Source organism: Ammospiza caudacuta, chromosome 3 (genome assembly GCF_027887145.1).
Source record: "Ammospiza caudacuta isolate bAmmCau1 chromosome 3, bAmmCau1.pri, whole genome shotgun sequence".
NCBI lineage: Eukaryota > Metazoa > Chordata > Aves > Passeriformes > Passerellidae > Ammospiza > Ammospiza caudacuta.
The window spans coordinates 33,791,395-33,807,382 of NC_080595.1; the positions used below are offsets into that span (position 1 = coordinate 33,791,395).

General features: G+C 32.4%; 1 protein-coding gene across 1 annotated transcript in view; it reads right to left on the minus strand.

Moving 5' to 3' along the window:
- DNAH8 (dynein axonemal heavy chain 8) overlaps positions 1-15,988 on the minus strand; it is a 113,001-nt gene that overhangs the window by 38,484 nt on the left and 58,529 nt on the right. Inside the window, exons 49-60 of the mRNA XM_058800824.1 lie at positions 15,333-15,574; positions 15,110-15,250; positions 11,573-11,810; positions 10,482-10,624; positions 9,728-9,862; positions 7,592-7,714; positions 6,307-6,520; positions 5,650-5,759; positions 4,790-4,953; positions 2,623-2,815; positions 2,075-2,197; positions 321-451 (exon numbers count right to left, since the gene is read on the minus strand). Coding sequence (XP_058656807.1) covers positions 321-451; positions 2,075-2,197; positions 2,623-2,815; positions 4,790-4,953; positions 5,650-5,759; positions 6,307-6,520; positions 7,592-7,714; positions 9,728-9,862; positions 10,482-10,624; positions 11,573-11,810; positions 15,110-15,250; positions 15,333-15,574 — 1,957 coding nt within the window. The remainder of the gene's footprint in view (positions 1-320; positions 452-2,074; positions 2,198-2,622; positions 2,816-4,789; positions 4,954-5,649; positions 5,760-6,306; positions 6,521-7,591; positions 7,715-9,727; positions 9,863-10,481; positions 10,625-11,572; positions 11,811-15,109; positions 15,251-15,332; positions 15,575-15,988) is intronic.

Genomic DNA, 15,988 nt, shown 5'->3' on the forward strand with positions numbered 1-15,988 from the left:
TGTTAATTCAAAACAATACAGAATACTGCTCTTTTTGGATTATAGTATTTTATAAATTACATTGCAAACATACTTTTTAAAAACAAATATTTTGGTGCAGGAATAGCTAACACATGGTCTACCTTTTTCAAGTCAAAATAAATCCAATGTTGTGTACAACAACATTGTAATGTTGTATATAAGAGTGTATTGTTTTCAATATTTTTTCAATGGCGTCAAAATTAAAATTAAAAAAAAAATTAAAAAATAGAAAAATCTGTAACCAAGTAAAGACAAAGCAATACCATAAATCTGATTTCTATATTTCTTGCATTTCTTACCTGGTTAGAGTTATCTGAAATATTTTATAGCCAGCAATGAAGGAGGCTAACTTTGAAAGACTTTGTTTTCCGGATCCACCAACTCCAACAAGTAAAGCATTTCCATAGGCTGTCCGAATAATTCGGGAAACCTATAGAGGAAATAATAAAGAAAAATATCAGTAATAAAGTTGAACATTAGTTAGGAAAATTAAAAAATCTCTTATGCTTTATGCTTAATTTGCTATAATACAATGTAAAAATTATTAAAAGGATACTTGCAGAAATTTTTTCCTCACAAGAATGCTTGTAAATTCTTTAGGAATTTTGTGTGGCTAATAAGAAGCTGCATATAAGAATATGGGATTGTTATAATCATAAATACATGAAAGGGGATATTTTGAACTCCAGTTTATTTTGAAGGCATGATTCTGAATGTGTTTAAAATATTAATAAAAAGCTTTAGCTAGAAGAAAAAACATACTAATTTCCTAATTTTAGTAGTTTGTCTTTCAGTCTTTACTCGTGTTAAGTCTTTTAGTAAGACTTAACACAAATAAACTATGCTTTAATGTTATCTTCTAGTCTATCAACTTTCAATATTTCTTTTGTGATAGTTTCCTTACCAAGTCTCCAGACATAAAAGTTGAATTACAAATTTTCTATTCTATTGTTGTTTGGCACATATTCTTTGGGTTTATGATATATTAGTGCACTATTAAGATTCTACATTATATTTTGGTTCACACATAAATTATGCACAAGATTGGCATCTACATAAAGTCTTTGAAATATATTCATTTTTATCTTTTATAATATTTTAGCTTACTGGACACTTCCTTATGAGGCTTTCCAGACATATATATATATTAAAGTCTAAACATGAAATTATGTAGGTGACTAGATTTATTGTCACCTTAGGTAGAAAGGAGCGCTGCTGTCACTGATTGCATATCAAGGATATTCTGGCTAAAACTTGCCAATAAAAAATGGAATGTCAGAGGATTTCACGGTCTTCTGAAATGCACCTAGCATCATGTAAACCATATTTTAAAATAAATTTATTTACTCCTGTTTAAATGCAAAGCAAACAAACATTTACTTCATTTGAACTAGAGACAAGCAAAACCTCTTCTTCTGTTTTTATTTCACTGCAGCTTCTGTGTGTCTTTCAGCAATCCAGTCAAAGCAATTCCTGAAATAACACTTCTTAAAGCTGAGACACTTATCTCATACTTTCCCTTTATTTAACCCCCATGAATCAGATTTTGATTTCAGATTAATTATTTTCTGATTAGGAGAACAAATGATTGTTAGTTGAGACCTACACATTACACTGATTCTGTTGCAGCCCCAGTTTGTATTTCCTTTCATCCAGTCTCTCATCCAGTCAGATTCTACCTCAGGTTGTTTTTGTGCCCTGTCAGGCACAGATACATTTGAAGTGTTCTCTGAATTCTAAATGGTTAAAAATAATTTTAAAATACACAATATAAATGTCTTTATTTATGGTCTCACATTTCCTTTTGAGGAAAATTGTCATCTGTCTGAATACATAGAAGTTTAAACAGATATTTAAATAAGGAATTACTTGTAAAACATGTAAACAGGTACAATGACTGTAGCTCTTTCCTAGTTCTCAAAAATGACCATGCAAAGATGGCAAAGTAGTTTGGGGATAAGAATAGCTTTTCACGATGTGCCCTCTAAGAGGAGCTTGCCCAAATAAACACTGTTACAACAGCTAAACAAATAAAAAAGTAGCAATACCAAACCTTAATAAGATGTGTCATTGCATCCTTGAAAAACACCAAATCAAGAAAGGACCCTCTAATACTTTCATTGTATTGCGACTGATAGTACCGCAATTTGTTACAGAGGAATTCATAGCTTGGAACCTGAGAAAAAAAGAAAAAGAAAAAATCTGTAGCAACACTTGTAGGGCACTTCAGAATTTTAAAACTCCCTTGATATTCCTACACCAACTTCATTTTTATGTTTTGGCCATGTGTAATGATATTACCTTGCTAATTCACCATAATTATTGCTGTTGTGTTTACGCAGAAATTTTTTGCTAATGGTGGAAGAAAAAAAAAGAAGCAACAAGAACAGGAAAAGATAGATCACATTTATATGTCATTAATAAATCTAACATCACTAAAATGATTTGTTGTATGCTAACTAGAACAATCTGGATATATTTTCACAAAAATTTTCATAGCTATTTAACAAAACTCTGTGTTGTATGAGTTCAGCAATATAACACACTTAAAAATGAAAGGAAAAGTTTGGTGGCTAGTATTTGATTCGTAAAATGAAATACCTCCTCATAAATTTTTGGTGCTACAAGCTCAACATCTTCTGGTTCTTCACCAGTTGGTTCAGGCTCATCCCTCAAAAAATCTACAAAATATGGTTCAGTTTTGAGAACTTCACTTAAATCTGCCTCCACATATTCCTCAATTGTTTTATCAATAGCTTTTTCAAACCAAGCTGTGTCTTCGGGTGTATTAAACCTGAAAACCATAAATTAGTAGAAATTAAAAATAATATTTCCAATTATATAGAGAGAAAACAGGTATATAAGTACTAAGAAAAAACCCTAAAACAACAACAACAACAAAACCCCAAAACTTGTAACATTTTAAAGAAAAATATGTATTAGACAATACATAATACACAGTGGTCACAGACAAGGATTAGGCAACATTCACAAAAATCAAGTGCTTCCATACTATAAAGTGTAATGGTCGGTCACATGAAATATAAAACAAGATAATTTGGTTTTCCAAGTTTGACCAAGAATGAGACAACAACAGGCTATGTAATTTTTCAGATAAAAAAGGAAGAAAAAGGGTGAATGCTTTCATCTTTCAACCTGCAGTAGAACAGCATAATTTCTGGTATCACAACACTTCCTATGGAACTGCAATTAGACAAGGAATACTGAAAGGAAGGTAGTATATGCCACTACATCCTGACTCCATTCTCAACAAGTCTTACACAAAACCCCATAATTAGCAGAGGAATACACATTGGGGTAGAGGGGACTAATTAAAGTCCAGAAACAACTACATTTCATTGTGTAAACAGCTTTATCTGCTTCCCTTAAGAGATTAAATCTGGTTTTAATAGAGATCAGACCTTTGACTACTCTGCTTATGATTACTGGTGAAGCAACAAAAAATACTACTTAGGAGTGACTGGCAAATGCAAGAGACAAGAACCACCTCATCCACAGAAAAAAATAATTCCAACTGTAAATGTCAAAGTTCATAAAAAACAGTTTCCATGTATTTACTTCTTTTTTGTTTCAGTGATACAACTGAGAAGAAAGTAGAACAAATGTGAAGACCAGTGCTGTGAGTTTTCAAATAAGACAAACTAAATTGAAGAACTTTTGTAGAGATAGCCTAGGTATGCATTACATTACTATTGCTAGAGGTCTTTTGTAACGACATTATAATATTAATCACTAGGAAATTTAAAAGCAGCATGGAAATAGGGAATGCATGACTACGCTCTCTGTCTCCCTCTTTCTAATGTATGTGTATAAATACATGTCTTCCATGCATTTTTAAATTTACCGCAACAAATTAAAAACATGTATTAACATATCAATAAATACCAGTGATACTGCTCCCTAATTTAAAGCAGAAAATAGTACACTGTATAACTCTGTATGATACTTTTGCCTTAGTAGGGTGGATCCTAGCTTAAAATAAAATTAAATATTTTCCCTGTCTCATTTCAACAGCACTCTGTTGCACATAAAAATGTATAGACATAAATTTTATCAAATATGTATGTTTGTATAATATTTGATAGTTAAGAGAGTGAAAAATATCAGACAGAGATAGCACTGCTAACATTTTGTAGTGGACGGACTTCTCTGATCACAGAGAAATAATTATAACTACTCACAGTAGTAGAGGGTATATGTCAGGCTTTTAGCAGCAGCTTTAGTGCTACATCTAGAATTTCACAAGAAATTGAAGCACAATGAACAGAAAAATAATAGTGGTCTCCAAGACATACAGGTCATAGTTATATCTGTTTTATGAATATTTTGAAAGAGATTTATAGGAAATGGGCCAATTTTTAATCATAAGCATGCAATCCCTTTTTTTTCTGTGAGGAGAGCAAAGCAATTTTAAGTTATCCTATGTGTATAAATTTAGGACACCATAAAGTTCTCTTTTCTACAGTGGAATCAGCTGAGTGCAGCCAAAGGGGGGAAAAAAAAGTAGGTTGAAAGACATAATACCTAGATACTTCAATGTTTTCCATTCAGGTACTGAGTTAATCTATCAGTATATACCATGATATTTGTTGGAATAACACATCAATGCAGACTGTATGTAAAATAAGATAAAAGTTTTCATATTGGCCGAATAAGATATATAACATTTAGAAGTTTTACAGATGTATGAGCATAAATGAAGTAAATGGCTAAACCTACTAACTATAAAATGTCATAATTATTATACCTGTCAGCAATTACCCTGGTACATTCATGTTTAAAAAGTTTTAGGATAACACTGCTGCTTGTGCATTCTTCTGCCTTTATAGTTAACATTCCTTGCCAAATTCTAGAAAGGTCTCGAAGGTTGAAGATGTAGTGGAATTTGGATGGTGTAGGTAACATCTTTGCCTAAAGAAAAAAATGGTTAATATTCAAACTCAGTTAACACCTAGAAAGAATCATTAATAATAAAATTCATCAATTTATCATTAATAACATATAAAACATGCAAATAACAAAAAATACTACTTTTCACACATAATACTTTGGGAAAACTCTTTATAAGAAGTCACCAAGAGTATCTAATTCCTTAAAAGCAGAATCTATCACTAAATGTAGAACACCAAGATTTACAATATGTAATTTTTTCACCTGTTGCTCTGGGTTTATAAATTAAAAATTATATTTTGTAAAGAATTTCACTCCCTGCCCCTTAGCTATGGAGATCAAAGTTTTGGGTAACATGAATTAACTCATAGGAATTAATGGACTGATATTTCTATTCTGTCTTCTATACTGAAATCTGATATTTTCCAGATTTCATCTTGAAAACATTGTAGCCCATTCTCTGGGAGTTTTTTAATCTCTTCTTCCTTTTTTTCTTTTTTTTTTCTTTTCTTTTCTTTTCTTTTCTTTTCTTTTCTTTTCTTTTCTTTTCTTTTCTTTTCTTTTCTTTTCTTTTCTTTTCTTTTCTTTTCTTTTTTGGGGTTCAGTGGTCTGGATTTTTGTTTGTGTTTTTCTTATAGATATGATCTTAGGAAATAGTTGCCTAAACTAAACTAATAGTCACTCTATTCAGAGATAAAACCTTCCTTGTATTTATACCTTTGTCCGCTGCCACAATATTCTTCCTGTTGAGACCAATCTTTCCACCATACTACATACTTCAGGGTTGAATTCTCTACAGGGATGAAAGTATCCATTGGCAATTATACCTGAAAAATACAGGACACAATAAACAATCTCAGCTTGTAGGACATGATAAGGTAGGTCATGAGCACGACAAATAGGTGCTTGTTTAAAACAATACTTGGTAAAACATAATTTAAAATTACAGGTGAAATTATTTTTCTCTGTTGTCTATGGCTTTTCTGAATTGGTATAGAAACATCAGGCAGTAAGTACTGGGTTTCTGCCATATCCTGTATTGACAGAGTTACCAGAATTGAGAAATTTAGCAACAGAGTGCATTCCAGACAGTCCAGAGTTGGAATGTTAACCTACACAGAAATAGCAGTGCTCATAGTCTTCCAGGAAATGTCATTACTTTCTTAATATTTTTTTGTCCAAAATTAGAAAGACAAGTATTTTAAGGAATTAATTTCTCTTCCACAGCCCTATTTTTGCTGTACCACAGCTTTAGCTGTTTACCTGGAAGAACTCTGAATTTGCATGATGAAAGTGAGAAAGAAAGCATACTTTTATAAATTTAAATCCATTACAAAAGGAAATAAACTGTACTAAAACAAAAAAAAAAAGTACCAAAAATTTTGTCGATGGATGCATTGGATGGCAATGTACAGTTGAATACACAAAATTGTCTTTTCAAACGCTGGGGAATATCGTTACGGCCTCCTCCAGGATGGATCATTGCTGCTATTATTTGTACATCTACAATTGTAAGGAATTCTCCAGGTTTATCCAAGCTGTACATCCCTCTCATTTCCATCATCTGACGGACAATTTCATTTGTTATCTGGAAATTTATGTAAGTTGTACAAATTAGAAATTTATGCAAGGAAAGAAGAAAATACGCCATGATAATTTAACTTATTTTTGTAATTCTACTAATCCAGAGAGAGATATTTTTACCTTAATCTAAAAACAGATTAAACTACCTTCCTTAGAAATATGGAAGATCTTTGTTTATGTGGTTTTAAGTGGCAGGAAAATTTTTTCACAGTTCTACTGCCATATAATATCACGAAATCGTGTTTTTATTCTTTTGAACTAAACAAAATTAATGAAATTAATGGCGGGAGAAAAATTTTGTTCCTTATTTTGTTGCTGGAAATTCAGCTACAAATGTTGCAGTTATGCTTTTCTGCTCACTCTTGGGCCTCCTTTGAAGCAAAATAACTGATTCTTTTATGCTTTTTCGGAAAGGTTATTCACTCCTCATTCCACTCTACAGCTCCAGAGTTTTCCCCACAGCAAGTGTTCCAATGATATTCAGCAAGCCTTATGCATGTGCTCACACATGCCACCAAAACCAACATCATACGCAGCACGTCACCAATCAGAAACCATTATTCCCCCAAAAATATTTCAGCCATGTCTTGGGGCCATAAGGCAAACTTAGTGGAGGCCTTGAATTTTTCATATCCTTTATTTCTCTCTCCAAGGTATTGGCCTTTCACATGGAAGACATTTCTTTACTGGTACAGATTAATGTCAGTCTTGAAACTGATAATATGCTACTTTAGTATGGTGCTGATTTTTTTTTTTTAGTCTTAAAAAAATAAGGGAGTGGAGAATATGTAAAATATAGCATCATTATATTACATATTTCATCAATAAATATAATTTGCTCTCTTTTTTTGTGTGCATCAGTGTACCAAAATTATAAAGCACTTACAATAATTAAAAGTTAATAAAAAATTTAGGAAGTCCACTATATATATATATATATATATATATATATATATATATAGAGTGGACTTCTTATACATATTCTTATACATATATGTGTATGTATATGTATAAGAAGTCCACATGAAAAACCAGAAAAATTTGAAAATAAGTAGTAAATATTAAAAAAGTCTACCTGATCTCCCCATTCGTTGATAAATGGCATATTGATATCATCAATAAAAATAGTCATCTTTCTGCCCCCAGGAGGTCCATAAGTGCTTCCAACACGTTTGTCCACATAACTCTCTATTGTCCTCTAAAAAGATAAAGAAAGTTCTCTTTGTATATCTAAGGCAACAATATTTAAAAGAAATCATTGGAAAACCTGCAACAGCACTCAGCCAATGATTCTCTCTTTTTGCTAGCAGTTTCATCTTTAATTTTACTATTAAGGAACTCAGTTCCTAAGGAATCCAACTCCAGTCCTGCAATCCACCTCTGGCTATCAGAGCTCTTTAAAAAGTTTCCAAACTTAGAAATTATTGTTTCACTATCAGCATTATCATTCCAATAACTAATATAACTTGTTTAATATTTGCAGTACAACTGCAGGGCACAGAGGCAACTTAGATCCCTTTAATCATGATTTTCCAGGTGTCTTGTGAGGGATATAATGCAAAATTTTTAATATTTTGGTGGCAAGAAAGAGGATGCAATAGACAAGAAAGAATGATATATAGTTGAAATGTTCTTCAAAATTCTACAGCTCTACAGTATTTCTAAAGATACATAAACAATAACATAAAAAACACCTTACAAGATGGTACCAGATGTTTTCCTTAGACAAGTAATGTTTTCTCCGTAAAAGCACAAATGTCACCCTATATGAGTAATGTAGCATGTGCTGTCATAAAGATAAAAGTATTAAATGTATTTTTGAAACAGAAAATACACACATCTTTTGTCCAATGTTTTTGCCCCATTTTTACAACAGATTGATGAGTATTTTAAGATACAGGCATACAGAAAATATGTGGTTAAGGTGTAAAAGAGAAACTGGTGATTACATAAGAAATCAAGAACTTTTTAGCATGTCTAATGCATCCAAAATCACACAAGCTTTCAAATAGCCTCAGAACGGTGACTCAAAATTAAAAAAAAAAAATTAATGTAACTCTTTCAGGTGTTTAGAAGCATTCCACCTCTTTTTCTGCTACATCTCTCCATAGGAAACCAGCAGAGTGAACCATGTCTTGAGCTGACTCAAGCCTGGGATTTGTTTCCAAGAATGTTCTAAGGACTCATAATATGCCTGGTAAAGGACACTGGGACAGAGATACCGACTGTTCCACAAGCCTTGCATGCCTGAAAGGGTGGCTGCCTTATTTTGTCACATTTTCATGCAAACCATGATCAGAGATCTTACACATAAGAATGGGAAAAACTCAGCAGCCATTCTGTGAGTCTGGAATTTTTTTTTTTAAATAGGTGTATGGTTCATTATTTTTCACCATTTTCTTAATAAAATTTGCATTAGGTTCTTAAAAAATATGCCTAATTTTGCAATGGAGTTTGTAAGACCTATTCCGTGAATAGATTTTTCAATCATTAAATTTTCCAAAATTAATTCTTTTTCCTACCAGAGGCTCATCACTATAAATTCATTGCATTGAATTGCTAATGAAGCCAATTTAACTTACTGAATCACATCCTAGCAAATTAGTAGTATCAAATCATACCACAGTGTTATAAAATATCCTTTCAATCACTCGAAAAATATTGTACAGCAATTTTTTTTCTGTTAAAAAATTATGTACAGCAATTTATTTCTGTTTATATAGATTTTTACCAGTTACATAGAGTAAGAGAAATTTCTACAAAGTTGTCATGCTAGAGATCTTTAAAATTGAATTTCTGATGCTGTAGTTACTCTTGAGCTGAGGGAAAAAATTATCTAAAGGTTGATATCAACTCTTTATTTAACTAAAATTAAAATTAATACTATATACTAAAGAATCATAAAAAACTCAAAGTATAACCAAAAATCTAAGAAGAAAATTAAAGGTCTTTAGCAAAAAAATTCATTCTTAGAATTCCTAATGAAAAACCTCAGAGCAATCATGAATATATGTATCTCTATGTGAGTGGCTATATTTTACTCTGATCTGCAAAAATTATTTTTATAGAATTTTCTGAAATGTTGAAGTGACTTAGACAAAAAAAGATCCTTTAGAATTTATTTCTAAATCACTTCTCATCAGAATTAAGTACCCTTTATACACTTAGCAAGGAAATGGTATGCAAGATTGCTTAATATCTATATTTTCACCTGAAACATAAATGGTTCTGTGGCAGAAGAAAAGTTTAGACTTTTTGACAAATGCTCTTCTGGGTCATATCTCTTCATATATCCCTTAATCATAACTGTCTTCGCAGTGCCCTGTTCTCCTATGAGCAAAACAGCCTGTAACAGATATTTAAACCACATAAGTAATATCAAAACTTATATTTATATATGCATAACAGACCTATTTTTTGAGAAAAGACAAGTTTCTGTGTCTATTTTTAAATGCTACATTATCGGATAGGTTTTTCTTGTCTCCAGATGCACTGACACCATATGTGTTTTTCATTCCACATAGATCCTCCAAGAAATTTCTTTGAAGAATTAAAAGAGAAAGGAAGAAACAAGAATGTGCTAGAGGATTTTCTTCCAATTGCCAAACTTCTTCCAGTTTCTAACACATCTGCTGCAACAGTCTCTTTTAGTGGATGACCCTAAGAAGGCTTCCTGTAAATTCCTTCCTTTATATTCTAAAGTTTTGTTCTTGAACAAAACTAACTACAGATATTTATATATATTTATATATAGTTAATATACTGATAATTATTTAACAAAAATAATTAGAGGATCCATGTTAAGAAAATAAAAATAAAACAATATAATGATGCACCTGGGAAGCAATGACTAGAGACAATGACTAGAAGATGAAGAACAATCATAACATCCAGTTACTTTTTAAGTAGTTTTCTATTTATTTAATATGGTAGGCATATACTAAAATATGTAATCCTCTACTTACTTTCTTTTGTTTTGCAATTGTGTTTATCAAAAACTGAGTTCTGGTATTATCAACATTTGGAACCAGAATAGATGCATAGTCTGGGACATGATCTGTCGGATAAACAAATTCCTGAACTTTATTACTCCAGTGCTCCCAGGCACCTGAAATGACAAAAAAAAGGGGGGATGAAATGTCATAATATTCTGATCATGTTCAATATGTTCAGTATTTTGTTAATACAAGGATTTAAAAAATAGATTTTATGGGTAGAATACTACAAGGTGTAAAAAGGGATAAATTTTCTCAAATCTGTCTAAAAGGCACCTAACAAAGGACATTCTATTAGTCATGACCTGTAATTAGTCTAAAATCCTACAAAATGTAGACATATTTATTGGATTTATATATACTTATCTAAATAAAAACTCTAAAAAATGTTTACCTAGAAATGAATTCTCACACTGCTAATGAAAAATTACAGAACATGGCAATATGGATTTCACATGTGTACACTAAATCAATATTGATGGCAAAAAAAATAAATAAATCTGGATATGACAGAAATTCATTTCTTCACAAGAGAACATACTCTGTCATGACAGTAAGTTTTTTGTGACCATGGTTTTGTGCGCTAGTTAAATTTTAAAAACTGTTCTAGAAAATAGTACACCATTGAAAATATCAAGAATCAAAATATCTCACTATTCTTATACTTCTATAACCTTTCAGATTCATGACCGGTTATTAGACATAAATTACTAAGCAAAATTAAAATCAGATTTTATTCCTTTAACAAAAACTACCACCTATAAGAAAATTAAACATAAAATAGTATTGAGCTAGACTAAAGCAGCCTAAGCATGAATTATCTACAAATTGCAGGTTGGCTAAATTGATAAAAAAGTAATTTGTAAGAAGGAAATTAAAAAGAAATAATAAAAGGTTATCAGTGAGCACTCTATGCCTTGTCTCTGACTTCTCACATCCACAGATGTGCTGGTACTACACTGCCAAAAATCCTCAACTCATAGGACTGTATAATAAGGACTAAAGCAGTAACAGAGTTTAAAAATGACAGTTTAAAAAAGAATATTGGTTCTTTTTCTTACCACGATCAGTTACATAAAACTCATACATCGTTTGATTGCTGTCACGGGGGATTTTTGGTAAGTCTAATTTACTATCATGAGCTCTAATGAAGGCTTCAAGTTTATCTCGACTGTCCAGCTCCAGAAGGGCACCTAAACTCCACATTATTGCAAAGTTGAACAATTTATGCAGTAGTTGTGTAGCTGATACACCACGTTCTTCCTTCAATGGAATCAAGCCCTCCAGAAGATTAATAGACTGAAAATATTTTAAAATATGCATTTAGAAAATATTACATAATCACTTTTTATTTACCTATAATTGCATTATTTATATATATGCATTATTTATATATATATATATATATGCATTATTTTTATATATTCAAAATTTAAATCAATACAGATTACAAAAAAACACCAAGCATAAAATTCAGAACAAGAAACCAAATAAAATTTATTAAAGATAGCTATATAAAACTGAATAAAATTTTCAGAGTTACTTAGGTAATTTGATTATCAGTTATCCTTCTAAATTATGCCTACAAAACAAACATGCATTTATGAGCTAGGGTAACAAAATACCTTTTTAAGCAATTTTACAATATTCAGAACTCCAAGAACAAGTGAAGCTTAGCCATTTCTTTCCATTTTAAAACATGGAAGAACTTTCAGCATCTGTCTGATGTATTTATCTCAATTATGGTACAATTTATGTATCTATCACATTAAATTCTATTTTTTCATTAAAAATATATATTAAATTATTCAGTTATGTGATTGCTTTACTCTGCTTATAGGGAACTAGAGTCTAGATTCTAGAAAAATGGTAACTTGTTATCTACAGTTCTGAGATGTTGCTGAATTTGGATGTTTGACTGTCTTAGGCATCACTATTTGTGCTCCCCTTCTATACAAGGCAGTGTGCAGCGTATTGTTCCAAAATATGCCTTTTTAACAGTGAAACAGATTTTCAGTCAGCTCCTGGAATTAGTACTCTTTCTGCTGTCTTGCATCTCATAATTGGAGTGGGAAGTGATAAAGTAACACGTGCTTCTAATGCTTGCCCAGAATCTCATTTGCAACAATGGCCAAAAGTGGAGTAAAAAGAAAAAAAATCTCTCTTGGCTTGTGGTGGTGCTGGGGTAGTATTTTCTGTTGGCACCCTCTTCGGCTTGTGGCTTTCTAAACAATATACACTTTTCCTGTTTTATAATCCCATGTGGTTTTTTCCACCCTGAAAATAGCAAGACTGGTCTTGAGCCTACATAAACTTTTATTGTCTATTACAACATTTGGCAAGATGTCCCATAGGCCTGCTATTCATGGCATTGAACAGTTTGTTTTCTTCCTGTGTGAACTCCTTCATGCTTATCTTCACTGAATTTCATTTGCCATTTTATTACCTATTTATTCAGTCTCATAAAGTCTGTCTACAGTTCTTCATGGTTAGTTGTTTTGTCCTTAATACCCTGAATAATCTAGTATCATCAATAAATTTCTTCACCTAAAACTTTTCCAAACTCTTTATGAACATTTTGAACAGGACTGATCCCTGCAAAGGTGCCTCAGGATCAGTGATCACCTCTATCCTTCCTACAAACTGGTAATCCAGTCATACATTTACTATCTTCCAATACATTGTTTATCTAGAAATGAAACTCTAATCTTTTGCTATGACTATTTAGCATCCATGTAAATGCCTGGTAAAGAATGATGTCAAGCACCTTTGATCCTTCATGCAGACTATACCAATCAGATATCCTTTAGCTACAAGTTTACTGACTTTTCCAATAGGCTTGTAAGGCAGGATAACTCTATAAACAGAAAATTGGTGTTGAATCTCCTAAGGTAAATGATATTTGTCTTCCTAATGAGGTAGGCCAGAGGATGCATAAAGAGTTAGAAAGTCAGTGGAAATTACAAGGAGGAAAGCAAAGGTGAGACCACGTTTGTATGAAGCCATTATAAAGCTGTTGTACATGAACAGGAAACTTAAATTGTGAGTGCTAAAAATGGAACGTAATCAGGTACATGTGCATGTTTGGATAAACATCCAAAACTGAGTTTTGAAACTCAAATACAAGTCTGCCAGATGCAACTGCTTTGATTTGGTTGTAATTTTTGAAAATGCATGAACTAAAGAGAAGCAGCATGTCCTGAATCCTGCAATTGCTAAAGAGGTGTAAGACCCAACAAAACAGGAGGCTGATAAGGTCTCTCTTCTGCACAGAGACCATTTATGGCAAAGCTGAGATTTTAAGTAGGTTAAAAATCTCTGGTGACACTGGCTCTCAGATAAGACAAGCATGGAGGCCTGCTAAGAGTTATTTACTTTGTCACAGATGTGACAGAAACTTACTAGAGATTTTCATTCACACAAAGAAACAATCAATACAGCTTAAATCAGGGAAATATTTCCCTGATCAAGCAGCATGAATAGAGCACTGCCTTGCTGACACTTCCTAACAAGTGCTAATCAAAAATAACAGAAACCTTTGATCACAGGAAAAATCTTCCATGAAGACAAGCTCAGTTCAGTTAGAGGTTTCACAGATAAGAAATGTAGAAGAAAAATTATACCTCTCTCAAAAATGTTGTGCATTGCACAACATAAAGTTCAATTGTTTCTGCCTGGGGACTTTAATTCTAAAGATACTCTACTGTCATTTAATACTGCACAGTTAAGCCCTCCAGCATTTACTGTGGCTATTAGTTTGCAGTAAAATACTTCACAATCTAGAAAATCTGAAACTAACTCTCTAATGAACAGAAAAAAGATACTGGGTGCAAATTTGGTAGTTTGACATTAAACTGGAGGGCTATCCAAAACATTATCTTGTTTAGACTCTTCTTCAAGGGCACCACTGAATTTTTTATGAGTGTGTCAAAATAAAAGGGAGATTCATGGACAAATGGAAAGTTTGGAAACTTAGAAACTGCAGATGACAACAGACTCATAAACAAATCAGCTGGAGATGTGCAGTACAGGACTGACAGTCTTGCAAAATCTGTCAAACACATATTTGTATTATTAATAAATCACTGATATAGTTTGGACTCCATTCAAGGAAGAATTCCAACTGATAGGAAAGAAGAGGCAAAAATGACCACATTGATCTTGAAAGACCTGATGGACAGAATAACACCTATTACATCTGAAGATAAAAAGATAAATAGAATTATTCTTCTCTCTCTGTTGACACTGCCAGTAGAGATATAGTGACCCTTATGATAATGTTTTGGTATTAAAAGAACCCAAATGTATTCATTACCTTATTAAATATATGCTTCTGGAAATATACTGAAGCCTGCAAATTCCAGTCATTAGAAGACTAGCCTACGTATGAAGTAGTAGAGAGAAGAAAAATTTTCTTCTGCACATCTTCACACTTCCTCTTATATTGCCCAAGAAACAAATATTGATTTTGAGCTTTTCTTTTACAGGCGACAATATTTTCAGGTTAAATTTTATGGCTATCAAATGTTCTCCCTGCTATTCCTGCACTTTTACTATTGCCAGTCAATTTACACAGACTCATACAGTATTTCTTTTACCTGCATAATGTAGTTACATTCCAGAAGCTCCATTTTGGGGTTAAGGTTTAGTTTCATATATGTATATGCTGGTTCAAAGATTCTGTCATACAAACTTTGCAAAAGTTCAGCTTCCTGAGCAGTACGTTTTTTCAGCCATGCCTGAAAAAAATATCCACGATAATGTTCTGTATAAAAGGTATAGCAAGGTATAATAAGGAGCAGCCAACAATAGTTGTGTTACCTGCAATATTGGTCTCCAGCTGAGGACAGAAGAGCTGATGAAGACCATACCCATTCGAGAAACTGTTGCTGGAGAGGCATTCTCAATGTTGTGGACCTCAAATAACAGTTTACAGGAAGGGGACATAGGAATTCGATCTCCATTTGCAAGAGTGAGGGTCTTGTTATCATCCAAAACTGAATTTAAATTCTCAATCCAGATTGCATCTACAGGACCATCTAAAACTAGAAACACATTTTCACCTGGAAAAATAATCAAAAGAGAGATCGTTCGTATCACATTGCTGAAAAATCAAGAAAATAATTGTACAAAAGATGGTTTGGAACTTAAATGTCATCCAAAAATTTATTTTATTTCTTGTGATTTCTGCCATCTATATGGATGCGCCTTACTGAATAAATTGCGTACTTAGTTAAGGAAATATTTTTGAAAAGATTGATAGCAAATGAGGGTGCAATTATACCTGTATAGCGTTGAATATTTGTTACCTTGGCTGGCTACCGGATAGAAACTGTGCTACTCTCTTTCTCTACCCTCCCTTAATAGGACAGAGGGACAGAATACAGTGAAAATGTTTGTGGGTTCAGATAAAGACCAGAAGATCACTTGACAGCTGTCATGGGCAAAACAGACTCAAGTTGGAAGAGATTATTTTA